At 40.3% G+C, this 14,014-nt stretch overlaps 1 protein-coding gene across 5 annotated transcripts in view; it reads right to left on the bottom strand.

Annotated features, from left to right (window-relative positions):
* The window catches only part of LOC115204923 (small G protein signaling modulator 3-like), a 44,155-nt gene extending 30,398 nt beyond the window's left edge, over positions 1–13,757 (bottom strand). For 4 of the 5 annotated variants that reach the window (XM_029770509.1, XM_029770518.1, XM_029770513.1 and 1 more), the window contains exon 1: positions 11,362–11,408. In XM_029770509.1, the coding sequence (XP_029626369.1) occupies positions 11,362–11,404 (43 nt within the window). In that variant the 5' untranslated portion in view covers positions 11,405–11,408. Of the gene's footprint in view, positions 1–11,361; positions 11,409–13,610 lie in introns of those variants that run through there. The other variant, XM_029770528.1, reaches the window with a different exon arrangement.
* Between the last annotated feature and the right edge of the window lie 257 nt (positions 13,758–14,014).

The raw sequence follows: 14,014 nt of genomic DNA, 5'->3' as shown, positions 1-14,014 counted from the left end.
CAGTCTCCTTAGGGGGAATAGGTTTTGTCGTGCCCTCTTCACGACTGTCTTGGTGTGCTTGGGCCATGTTAGTTTGTTGGCAATGTGGATGCCAAGGAACTTGAAGCGCTCAACCTACTCCACTACAGCCCTGTCGATGAGAATGGGGTGTGCTCAGTCCTCCTTTTTCTGTCGACCACAATCTCCTTTGTCTTGGTCACGTTGCGGGAGAGGTTGTTGTGCTTGCACCACACAGTCAGGTCTCTGACCTCCTCCCTATAGGCCATCTCATCGTTCTCTGTGATCAGGCCTACTACTGTTGTGTCATCGCCAAACTTAATGATGGTGTTGGAGTCATGCCTGGCCCTGCAGTCAGGAGTGAACAGGGAGTACAGAAGGGGGCTGAGCACGTACCCCTGAGGGGCCCCCGTGTTAAGGATCAGCGTGGTGGATGTGTTGTTACCTACCCTTACCACCTGGGGGCAGCCCGTCAGGAAGTGCACGATGCAGTTGCAGAGGGAGGCGTTTAGTCCCAGGGTCCTTAGCTTAGTGATGAGCTTTGAGGGCACTATGATGTTGAATGCTGAGCTGTAGTCAATGAACAGCATTCTTACATAGGTGTTCCTTTTGTCCAGGTGTGAAAGGGCAGTGTGGAGTGCAATAGAGATTGCATCATCTGTGGATCTGTTGGTGAGGTATGCAAATTGGAGTGGGTCTAGGGTTTCTGGGATAACAGTGTTGATGTGAGCCATGACCAGCCTTTCAAAGCACTTCATGGCGACAGACGTGAGTGCTAGGGGTCGGTAGTCATTTAGGCATGTTACCTTAGTGTTCTTGGGCACAGGGACTATGGTGGTCTGCTTGAAACATGTTGGTATTACAGACTCTACAGATGCGCTCATGCATGTTTCAGTGTTACTTGCCTCGAAGTGAGCATAGAAGTTATTTAGCTCATCTGGTAGGCTTGTGTCACTGGGCCGCTCTCGGCTGTGCATTCCTTTGTGGTCTGTAATAGTTTGCAAGCCTTGCCACATCCGACGAGCGTCGGAGCCGGTGTAGTACGATTCGATCTTAGTCCTGTAGTGACGCATTGCCTGTTTGATGGTTCGTCGGAGGCCATAGCAGGATTTCTTATAAGCTTCCGGGTTAGTGTCCCGCTCCTTGAAAGCGGCAGCTCTACACTTTAGCTCAGTGCGAATGTTGCCTGTAATTCATGGCATGTACGTACAGTCACTGTGGGGACGATGTTGTCGATGCACTTATTGATGAAGCCAGTGACTGATGTGGTGTACTCCTCAATGCCATTGGCAGAATCCCGGAACATATTCCGTGTCTGTGCTAGCAAAACAGTCCTGTAGTTTAGCATCCGTTTCATCTGACCACTTTTAAAGCAGGTGCTTCCTGCTTTAATTTTGCTTGTAAGCAGGTATCAGGATGATAAAATTATGGTCAGATTTGAAAATGGAGGGCGAGGTAGAGCTTAGGCCCTAAAGATTGATGCTATACAACGTTTGGAGTAGCTACATTTGGAGTAGCTGAACGTGTGAACAACAAGGAGCTATTTGGACATAAATTATGGAGTTTATCGAACAAAGCAACATTTGTTGTGGACCTGGGATACCTGGAAGTGCCTTCTGATGAAGATCATCAAAGGTAAGTGAATATTTCTAATGCTATTTATGATTTTAGATGACTCCAAAATGGCGGCTATCTGTATTGCGTAGTGTATTTTTCTGAGCACAGTACTCAGATTATTGCAAAGTGTGCTTTCCCAGTAAAGTTATTTTGAAATCTGTCAATGCGGTTGCATTCAGGAGATGTTAATCTATAATTCTTTTAATAACAGTTTAATATTTTATCAACGTTTATGACGAGTATTTTTGTAGATTGTTGTGCTGATTCACCGAGAGTTTTAGGGGAAATACATTTTCTGAACATCACATGCCAAAGTAAAATGCTGTTTTTGGATATAAATATGAACTTGATAGAACAAAAAAATGCATGTATTGTCTAACATGATGTCCTAGGAGTGTCATTGATGAAGATTATCAAAGGTTAGTGCATAATTTTAGCTGGTTTTCTGCTTTTGGTGACACCTGTCCTTGCATTGAAAATGGCTGTGTATTTTTTTTGTCTATGTACTGTCCTAACATAATCTAACTTTATGCTTTCGCCGTAAAGCCTCTTTGAAATCGGACAATGTGGTTGGATTAAGGAGATGTTTCTTTCAAATGGTGTAAAATAGTTGATTGTTTGAGAAATTGAAATTATTAGATTTTTGCTATCTTGTCAAGGTGTCCCATAGAGGTTAACAAACTATAGTTTTGCCAAGTCGGTTAGGACATCTACTTTGTGCATGACACAAGTAATTGTTCCAACAATTGTTTACAGACAGATTATTTCACTGTATCACAATTCCAGTGGGTCAGAAGTTAACATACACTAAGTTGACCGTGCCTTTAAACAGCCTGGAAAAGTTCAGAAAATTATGTCATGGCTTTAGAAGCTTCTGATTGACTCAAATGATGTCAATTAGCCTATTGGAGGTGTGGATGTATTTCAAGGCCTACCTTCAAACTCAGTGCCTCTTTGCTTGACATCATGGGAAAATCAAAAGAAATCAGCCAAGACCTCAGAAAAAACATTGTAGACCTCCACAAGTCCGGTTCATCCTTTGGAGCAATTTCCAAACGCCTGAAGGTACCACGTTCATTTGGACAAACAATAGTACACAAGTATAAACACCATGGGACCACGCAGCTGTCATACCGCTCAGGAAGGAGACACGTTGTGATGAACGTATTTTGGTGCGAAAAGTGCAAATCAATCCCAGAACAACAGCAAAGGACCTTGTGAAGATGCTGGAGGAAACCAGTACAAAGGTATATATATCCACAGTAAAACAAGTCCTATATCGACATAACCTGAAAGGCTGCTCAGCAAGGAAGAAGCCACTGCTCCAAAACCGCCATAAAAAAGCCAGACTACAGTTTGCAACTGCACATGGTGACAAAGATCATACTTTTCGGAGAAATGTCCTTTGGTCTGATGAAACAAAAAAAGAACTGTTTGGACATAATGACCATCGTTATCATTGGAGGAAAAAGGGGGAGGCTTGCAAGCCGAAGAACATCATCCCAACCGTGAAGCACGGGGGTGGCAGCATCATGTTGTGGGGGTGCTTTGCTGCAGGAGGGACTGGTGCACTTCACAAAATAGATGGCATCATGAGGATGGAAAATTATGTGCATATATTGAAGCAACATCTCAAGATATCAGTCAGGAAGTTAAAGCATGGTCGCAAATGGGTCTTCCAAATAAACAATGACCCCAAGTATACTTCCAAAGTTGTGGCAAAATGGCTTAAGGACAACAAAGTCAAGGTATTGGAGTGGCCATCACAAAGCCCTGACCTCAATCCCATAGAAAATGTGTGGGCTGAACTGAAAAAGCATGTGCGAGCAAGGAGGCCTAGAAACCTGACTCAGTTACACAAGCTCTGTCAGGAGGAATGGGCCAAGTTTCACCCAACTTATTGAGAGAAGTTTGTGGAAGGCTATCCAAAATGTTTAACCGAAGTTAAACAATTTAAAGGCAATGCTACCAAATACTAATTGAGTGCATGTAAACTTCTGACCCACTGGGAATGTGAAGAAAGAAATAAACACTGAAATAAATCACTCTACTATTATTCTGACAGTTCACATTCTTAAAATAAAGTGGTGATCCTAACTGACCTAAAACTGAATTTCTACTCTGATTAAATGAGTTTAACCTCTCTGGGCTAGGTGGGACCTACTCAACAGCCAGTGTAATCCCGTGGCGCGATATTCAAATACCTTAGAAATGCTATTACTTCAATTTCTCAAACATATGACTATTTTACACCATTTTAAAGACAAGACTCTCGTTAATCTAACCACACTGTCCGATTTCAAAAAGGCTTTACAACGAAAGCAAAACTTTAGATTATGTCAGCAGAGTACCCAGCCAGAAATAATCAGACACCCATTTTTCAAGCTAGCATATAATGTCACATAAACCCAAACCACAGCTAAATGCAGCACTAACCTTTGATGATCTTCATCAGATGACAATCCTAGGACATTATGTTATACAATACATGCATGTTTTGTTCAATCAAGTTCATATTTATATCAAAAACCAGCTTTTTACATTAGCATGTGACGTTCAGAACTAGCATACCCCCCCGCAAACTTCCGGTGAATTTACTAAATTACTCACGATAAACGTTCACAAAAAACATAACAATTATTTTAAGAATTATAGATACAAAACTCCTCTATGCACTCGCTCCGATTTTAAGGACTTCTACTTCAATAACAAATGTTGGTTTGGTCCCAAATAATCCATAGTTAAATCCAAATAGCGGCGTTTTGTTCGTGCGTTCAAGACACTATCCGAAGGGTAAATAAGGGTGACGCGCCCGACGCGTTTCGTGACAAAAAAAATCTAAATATTCCATTACCGTACTTCGAAGCATGTCAACCGCTGTTTAAAATCAATTTTTATGCCATTTTTCTCGTAAAAAAGGGATAATATTCCGACCGGGAAACCGTGTTTTAGTTCAAAGAGAGAGAAAATAAAAACATGGGGTCGCCTTGTGCACGCGCCTCAGTCTCATTGTCCTCTGATAGACCACTTACCAAAGGCGCTAATGTTTTTCAGCCAGGGGCTGCAAAGACATCATTCAGCTTTTTCCCGGGTTCTGAGAGCCTATGGGAGCCGTAGGAAGTGTCACGTTACAGCAAAGATCCTAAGTTTTCAATAAAGAGAGTCAAGAAGCCCAAGGAATGGTCAGAGAGGGCACTTCCTGTACAGAATCTTCTCAGGTTTTTGCCTGCCATATGAGTTCTGTTATACTCACAGACACCATTCAAACAGTTTTAGAAACTTTAGGGTGTTTTCTATCCAAAGCCAATAATTATATGCATATTCTAGTTTCTGGGCAGTAGTAATAACCAGATTAAAATCGGGTACGTTTTTTTATCCGGCCGTGTAAATACTGCCCCCTAGCCCTAACAGGTTAAACGTATTTGGCTAAGGTGTATGTCAACTTCTGACTTCAACTGTACATGTCTAGACAATAGTGACCCATCCACTTACCTATATGCGTCTGGGGGTGGTTAAAGCATTTATTTCACATGACCCATCAATTTAGACAAGTGTGTCTGGGTTAGAGGTCGACCGATTAAAATCGGAATGGCCGATTTCAAGTTTTCATAACAAATCGGTAATCTGCATTTTTGGATACCGATTATGGCCGATTACATTGCACTACACGAGGAGACTGCGTGGCAGGCTGACTACCTGTTATGCGAGGGCAGCAAGGAGCCAAGGTAAGGCGCTAGCTAGCATTAAACGTATCTTATAAAAAAACAATCAATCTTAACATAATCACTAGTTAACTACACATGGTTGATGATATTAATAGGTTACTAGCTTGTCCTGCGTTGCATATAATCAATGCGGTGCCTGTTAATTTATCATTGAATCACAGCCTACTTCGCCAAACGGCTGATTTAACAAGCACATTCGCAAAAAAAAGCACTGTCGTTTCACCAATGTGTACCTAAACATAAACATCAACGCCTTTCTTAAAATCAATACACAAGTATATATTTTTAAACCTGCATATTTAGTTAATATTGCCTGCTAACATGAATTTCTTTTAACTAGGGAAATTGTGTCACTTCTCTTGCGTTCTCTGCAACAGTCAGGGTATATGCAGCAGTTTGGGCTGACTGGCTTGTTGCGAACTGTGTGAAGACCATTTCTTCCTAACAAAGACAGCCAACTTCGCCAGACGGGGGATGCTTTAACAAAAGTGCATTTGCAAAAAAAGAACAATCGTTGCACGAATGTACCTAACCATAAACATCAATGCCTTTTAAAATCTATACACAGGAGTATATTTTTTAAACTAAATATGCAGGTTTAAAAGAAATTCATGTTAGCAGGCAATATTAACTAGGAAAATTGTGGCACTTCTCTTGCGTTCGTTGCACGCAGAGTCAGGGTATATGCAACAGTTTTGGCCTCCTGGTTTGTTGCGAACTAATTTGCCAGAATTTTAAGTAATTATGACATAACATTGAAGGTTGTGCAATGTAACAGCAATATTTAGACTTATGGATGCCACCCGTTAGATAAAATACGGAATGGTTCCGTATTTCACTGAAAGAATAAACGTTTTGTTTCCGGATTTGACCATATTAATGACCTAAGGCTCGTATTTCTGTGTGTTATTATATTATAATTAAGTCTATGATTTGATAGAGCAGTCTGACTGAGCAGTGGTAGGCAGCAGCAGGCTCGTAAGCATTCATTCAAACAGCACTTTCCTGCTTTTGCCAGCAGCTCTTCGCAATGCTTCAAGCATTGCGCTGTTTATGTCTTCAAGCCTATCAACTCCTGAGATTAGGCTGACAATACTAAAGTACCTACTAGAACATCCAATAGTCAAAGGTATATGAAATACAAATGGTATAGAGAAAAATAGTCCTATAATTCCTATAATAACTACAACCTAAAACTTCATACCTGGGAAAATTGAAGACTCATGTTAAAAGGAACCACCAGCTTTCATATGTTCTCATGTTCTGAGCAAGGAACTTAAACGTTAGCTTTCTTACATGGCACATATTGCACTTTTACTTTCTTCTCCAACACTTTGTTTTTGCATTATTTAAGCCAAATTGAACACGTTTCATTATTTATTTGAGACCAAATTGATTTTAAAGATGCATTATATTAAGTTAAAATAAAAGTGTTCATTGTTCATTCAGTATTGTTGTAATTGTCATTATTACAAATATGTATAAAAATCGGCCGAGTAAATCGGTATCAGCTTATTTTGGTCCTCCAATAATCGTTATCGGCGTTGAAAAATCAAAATCGGTTGACCTCTAGTCTAGGTAAACATTATCTAATAATTATAAAATATTTTTTTTGGACAGCTTCTGTTTTTGATATTGCTACTATACAAATATGCATGTAACCATTTCACTCGTTTCCACCTTTTGTATCCTGTACATGTGACAAATAAACTTCAATTTTATATAGTGTGTGTTTACTAGAGACGGTAATGTGAAGAACATGACCTGCACCAAAGTCAGATTAGGATATAGGCCAAGACAGTGTATTTTTACCTGGAGTTTCCTTCTTGTAGGCTACTACTTTTAGTCTTGAAATCTTTGGTTGTTAACTACACGACTGTTTCGCACATGGCCTCACATGTGAGTCCTTAAAGAGATGGGTGGGGCTAAGGCTTAAGAGGATGTGAATGATGCTGAATGGGTGTAGACAAAGAAGAGCTCTCCAGTAAGTGTACCAAAACACTAAAAAGGCAATTCTCTCAAAACTGGGGTTACAAGTTTAACTTTCAAAGCAGAATTACTTACACTGCAGTTGAGGAACAATGGGTATCATATACCATTCTTCAGGCTCAGAGTCTCTACTTTTACCCCCCCCCCCCAAAAAAAAGTTAACGTTTCTAAATGTTTCTCCATAGGACTGAATCCAAATGGTGGGTCACAAATATTCACATCCTAATACACCAATATTACCTGTAATGTCACTTTATTACTTTTAAGTCCGCTTTTGAAAATACATGCATACAATTACAGTACTTATACTTACTCTGAAATAAAGGGTATTTTAGTAAATTGCATTACGATCAGTGATTTTAGTATTATGTAAGTAATTTGGGATTAACAAATGACACTTTGATGATTTGTTGAGTTACTGAATCTCTGATAGAAATCAATACAGTTAAACTATTCACTACCAAAACATGTAGTCTCATCTCCGTAACCTGCGTATCATTACCGTAATGCACCGATATTGAGGAGATTAGGAAAAATAAAATGTATACTTTAAGCAATTTTGTCTTAATCTTCATCCAGATATATGTGCATAAATACAACTCATAAATAACACATACTGTATACATAAGTGATTATGACAAAAACCTTTTAAAAAAAGTTGTGTTACTGTAATGACAAATTACAAAAAAGTTAAATTTGTAATATTTTTATTTTCATTGTGATGTATAACCTCAGGCCTTGTCATTAGGGGAGCAATGTTACAAAATATTAAACATTGATTTGCTTACAACTTTTTGGGACTTTGAAAACTGTTGCAATAATGAAAGTTTTTGCATTGGTAGTTGTGGAAATTGTGGTAAAATGCATATCTGATCAAAAAAATGTATCCTAATAATAATAATAATAATAATAATAATATAGATATCTCAGTGATCCAAGAGGAAATGTCATGAAAAATAACACGATCATTTTTGGGGTCAAATTTCAGTTGTGTGAGAATGACCCACGCTTGTGTATGTTTGTATGTGCGTTTGCAAGGACAAATCAACAGGCGTTAGCCTATCTGGTGAATGAATAATGAAGCCTAAAATCATGTGAGTGAGTGAGTGAGTGAGTGAGTGAGGACCCTTCTGCAGCCATGACGGTCAGTAGAAAATCCCCACTCAATAACACAACTCACACACAGTAGTGTCCCTATCAGTTCATACCCAGACTCATATCACAGCGAGTCAAGATAGAGCTTACAGACAAACGCAGTTACCTCGTCACAGGCCAAAAGAACACCTAGTTGGTTACCCATGGAGACCGTTTCCCCCGGAGACAGTGTCGACTTTTAATCTTGGGTTGGGAGGAAAACTCACTCAAGTCTTATGAGCTGTGTAGCCTAGATGATGTTTGTTTGCCATTCCTCTGCGCCAACAAGTCATGTTCTCTAATCACTATGACAAAAACACATTAAGCGCCCATGGGCCCTAATAACACAGTGTTCATGGTAACTAACAGTACTAACAGTAACTAACAGTAACTAACAGTAACTAACAGTAACTAACAGCCTATTGAAGTTGTAATCAGCGACAGTCAGAGACTTGTTGACTGGAAGTGATGTGGGGACAGGTCACACAGAAGAAAAAAAAAGCACACGCTCACACCTTTAGGCTTTCCAGATGCATTTTACGACACCAGGAGACCTTTTTACAAACCTGTTTAGCTTGCTGAACTGTGACAATCACTCCCGGCAACTATACCATGGTAACCGACGGCAGCTTCATGGAAACAGACACTGTCGGAAAACAAACGTTGCGGCAACAACACAACCACCTTGAAAACATTAAACAGCAGGAGGCTCGCTCTTCTGAGACAACTTCCTAGAGACCATTCATTCACAGTAAACAGCCCCACTACCACCTCCCCATAAACATAGACTACATTAGCATAATAGCTATAGCCAGCCAGCCAAGCATATCAGGCCAACCACCATGGCAACAAAGCAGTCATTCATCCAGACAGGGAGTATTAGCATATGAAGAGGATATTTGGGACTTGAGAAATCAAATTGGTGGTTTGGAGGATAGCCAGAGCAGTCCTAGACTAGTCCTTGTGTGTTTCCTGCTTCGGGGGTACAGGGCAACAAGTAGGCTACACAGTCATTGGTTGGAATTACACAGTGCAAATATATCTCTTTTCTACATTCTTAAAGACAACTCTGGAAGAAAGCAAGATACAGAGAGATGGCTGGACAGATTTTAAGGTGAGGCTGTGTTTACCTACACTTTACACAATGAAGATCCTGCTGTGTGGGCTGGGAGTGCCCTGTGTGTGTGAGCCCTCTGAGTCACCAGAGCAGGAGATCTGGCTTGCAGATTCAGTGCCTCTTTAAATCCCTGCTGAAGACACATTTTTATAACGATGTGTTTAATGCATGATTTTAATTATCCATCTTGTTTCTTTCTCCTTGCTCCGGTCTTTGTTAGTACTTATATGTTATGTTTTATGATGTGAAGCACTGTTGCTTGTATTGAAAGGTGCTATACAAAACATTTTTTGTATTTATTATTATTAAATGGCAGCTACATTTGACATTCGAGTCATTTTGCAGATGCTCTTATCCAGAGCAACTTACAGGAGCAATTAGGGTTAAGTGCCTAGCTCAAGGGTACAGACAGATTTTTTCACATAGTCGGCTCTGGGAATAGCCTTTCAGTTACTGGCCCAATGCACTTAAAGGAAGTGCTGTAATGGGTCCTCTCCCTCTCTGCTGCTGCAGACTCTGGTGTGTGTGACCTGTTCTCTGCTCAAAATCCTTAATCCATCCCCTTACTCCCTGGCTCTCCCTTCAGCAGGTCCCCTCAGAGCCAGCCAGTCACGTCAGCAAATGGTGAGTCACAGCAGCCTATATCATTGGACACACACACACAATGCAAGAGACTAGCTGCCATGAGCACCACTCTGCTCAACAGCTAAATGATGATCAGCAAGGCCCCATTCTCTTTGGCATGCTGGCACCGCACACACAAACGTGTGACACGGTAACGAGAAATGCCACTTTCTCTGAAATCCCAAATACTATTCCGGGGAAAGCTCCATATATCCACAGCCTTCCAAGGAGCTTAGAGGGAACTTAAATGTCATCACATCACTCCCTACTGAGGAAACAGGCTCTGCCTCTGATCCAAACGAACACAGTATGCAACAGAATCAGTCACACTGTGGTCTTTAACCAACAGGTGTTAAAGACAGAGTGTGTGGTGGAGTCAGTAAGACGGTACCATTCATTTCAGTATTGAAATGTGCAGATGTTTCCAACACACTGGAGCAACGTACAGAAGACTGAGACTTGTTCTTTTTTTGTTGTTGCTGCATTGTATAGGCTTAATACAACCATCCTAGGCACTCAGACCAGTCGCCAATAACAGAGCCATGCATGACAACCTACATCAATACTTAACGGTGCCAGTAAAGTAATGCACACCACTTTAAACATCTAATAAGGATGAAAATTACACACACACCCCCTGCAAGCACCTGACTGAGGGATGGGCAACTTTGTTCATGGCTCAGGGGTCTGCCTTTTGGGGCCCTATGTGAAAATGTCTTGGGCCCTCCCCATCCACAATGCAAGCAAAACATTTTACACCCCCCCACTCCCCCACCCTGACAGCAAAAAAAATACAAAATATTTTTGGTTATATTAAAGATTTCATGCAATTTCACTCATTTTGCCACGGGGCGGATTTTTTGTTAAATTAAACGCACTACGCATTATGCGGGTTGAATTCTGTAACAGAATAAAACTATTTATACAATTTCCACAATGGTAGTGACTGCTCATGACGGCTTATCACTTATTAACCATCACTTATTCACATTACTTTAATATTTCAGTTGTGTACATTACATTTGTTTTATTTGATTACTATAATTTCATTCCAAGTCATCATCTCTATAGAGCAGCTGCCTACGCTGTCTGACAAAAAGCACTATTTTAGTAGTTCAGAGTAAATAAGGAAGACTTATGACTGCTGAATACCAATACCTCGAAGCAACTGCTCTCCGTGTATCCCCTCTTGATCCTGCATTCATCTGTAGCTTGCATAGCAGGCATAAAAGAAACAGAACTGACAAGTAGCCACACAATGGATTAAAGGTCAGTGTAGTTAATTATCATGTTTTCTGCACTAAACTATGTAGAACATTGGCCAGTTGGAAACTAAAACATCGTACATTTCAGACATGATCCGATTTCTCTACAGAAACTGCAGTACATTGACAGAAAAAAATAGAAACAAAAAGGAATTTCAAATAATTAGCTAGTTGTGTAACCGACACTTCGGTTAAATCCCTAAGCACTAGTAGTGGCGCGCTACTCCTGTGGTTGGAGTCGCCTCTTGCTCGACTCCTAAATACGCTGAAACGGATGCGCACACACCACCTCATTATTGCTGAGTCCTACTAGGAAGACTGCATTTGCATTCTAGAGGACTGACATGAGCATGATGCTGCCCCTTTGCTCATCAACTTAGCCTATAAAAAGGACTAGGTGATGTGTAAGAACAAGAATATTTCTGTGATATTTCTGCTGTGTTCAGCCTTGATTGACCCCATGGAATGACGTGGCGCAATCTACACTGATAAGGCTAGCAAGTTAGCAGATTTTAGGAAAATTAAATTAAACATTTGGTCCCATTTAGAAAATGGATTTCTGTTAAGGAAACACGCATTTCATAATCCACCGAAATATGTCTGCATTAACATGGCCTAGAGGAGTGTCCCAGTTTTACAGTAGGTGACAGTAGGTCAAAATGTCACTATTCTAAAAAGGTGGGGTCCACCATGGGGCCCATCAAGGCTGCACACAGTCACTTAGATTTACATCCCATTACAAAATATGTAATGAATATCCTTTCTTAGTGAAAAAAAGAAAACAATAGAACCTTAACATTAATTACCTCAGAAACACTGTCATTTGACTTACCATTATGCCTCTAGTCATAATGTCATTACACGGGATGCCACGCCCACAATGATGCCCATTGAACCAATTTTTTAATCAGTCACATACTTTCTCAATAACACACAGGCATTGACTGTTATTGTACACATTTATAGGATAGCCATTACAAAGCTTAAGTCTCCCACTTTGCCAGGTGTCCTGCTTAACAATACTCACCCTTTACTTGAATATATGTTTGATGAATTTACGAGGCATTAATAGACAAGACATTGCTAGATACAGATTACCAAAATATAACCTATGCACATGGTTCTGACTGTCTGCCCCGATCCTCTCTTTCCCTTGCTGGCTTGCCTGTTACTCTTTCTCTTCGCTATGAAAAATGCTAGTGTGTGTTTGGTCTTCGGTATGTTGAGTGTAGAATAGCCCCTACTTTAATTAATTTGCGCAAGACATTGCAAGACAAGAAATGGCAAAATACAGCATTGCGATAGCCTACATCTTCTGATTACTGATGCACGGTTCTGGCTGTCAGCCTAGGGGCCGACACACCTACCTATGCGTGGCTGTGCTCCTGCCCATCACTCTCTCCCTTGCTAGCTGGCTCTTTCTTTGCTGTGAAAGATGCAAGAGTTTGTGTTCTCGAAGTAGACTATGGCAAATAGTTTTCACCTTTGCAAAAATACTAAATCTTAGGAGTTGATTCCAAGCAGAGCAGATGTGAGAATGGGGCAGATAGAGGGGGGCAGATAGTCGAGGAATCGATTAATTTTGAGTCGACTCCTCACCACTAAGCACTAGCAGTTTTTCAGCTAATTTCCTGCAATTCTACACATGTTGCCATAGGATGTAGAGAAATGTTTGCAGTTAATATGACGAGTGATATCTGAATAACGTTAGTTAACTTTAATTTTTCGGTTATAAATAACATTATCATATTCCATTGTAGAATAACACATTAACGTTATATTGATGCCAATAGTCCAACCATATGTCACGACTTGGATGGATGGAAACCTTTATCGTTCGTCATCACTTGACATGAACATACTTTGATTCGTGATTGTATTGGCTACCCAGCAAGCTAAACTTCAGTTCACTAATATGCTGTTCAGAACATGCTACCTACATTGCCAATCATGATAGATAGATTCAATGAACATGCATGAAGTCTGGCTAGTAAGTTACAGTTCTAGCTTGCTTGATAACAACGCTAATGTTACCTAACTGGCGAACTAATAGCTAGCTAGGTAGCTAACCATATGTTAAATATGGCTCTGGCTACAACAAGTGCAGTGTCAGTGCCTACATTACAATAGCTAGTGTCTTACCTTATTGTCATTCTGTACAATTACAAAGGCTGTCCAATGTTTTCCGACGGCGTTTCTTAGTTGTAAAAATAGCCAAATCTGCTACTACTAGGGTTCTCTGTTTTGCGTCATGCACCTGTTTGCGGTGCGTTTCTCTTTGGTATCATTGCGCTTCTCCAGTGTTTCCAATGTGAAAGGTAGTCCCAGATCCGGAACTACAGTACGTAGCGTAATCTGTCTCCATATCCTTCCGCCTTGGACTCGATTAATGACGTGAGTGTGGATTGATATGATGAATATGGATCAATTTCTTTATTTAAATGATATAATGTATACTTTGAAAGTGATTCAGTCCAAGAACATATATGAATAAATTTAAAGATGAAGAATATTGATATTTGATAGAAATAAAGTGAGTATCGAAA

The sequence above is a fragment of the Salmo trutta genome, chromosome 1, assembly GCF_901001165.1.
Source record: "Salmo trutta chromosome 1, fSalTru1.1, whole genome shotgun sequence".
In the NCBI taxonomy this organism is placed as follows: Eukaryota; Metazoa; Chordata; class Actinopteri; order Salmoniformes; family Salmonidae; genus Salmo; species Salmo trutta.
The sequence above is the reverse complement of the archived record's forward strand: the minus strand, read 5'-3'. Positions and strand labels throughout refer to the sequence as shown.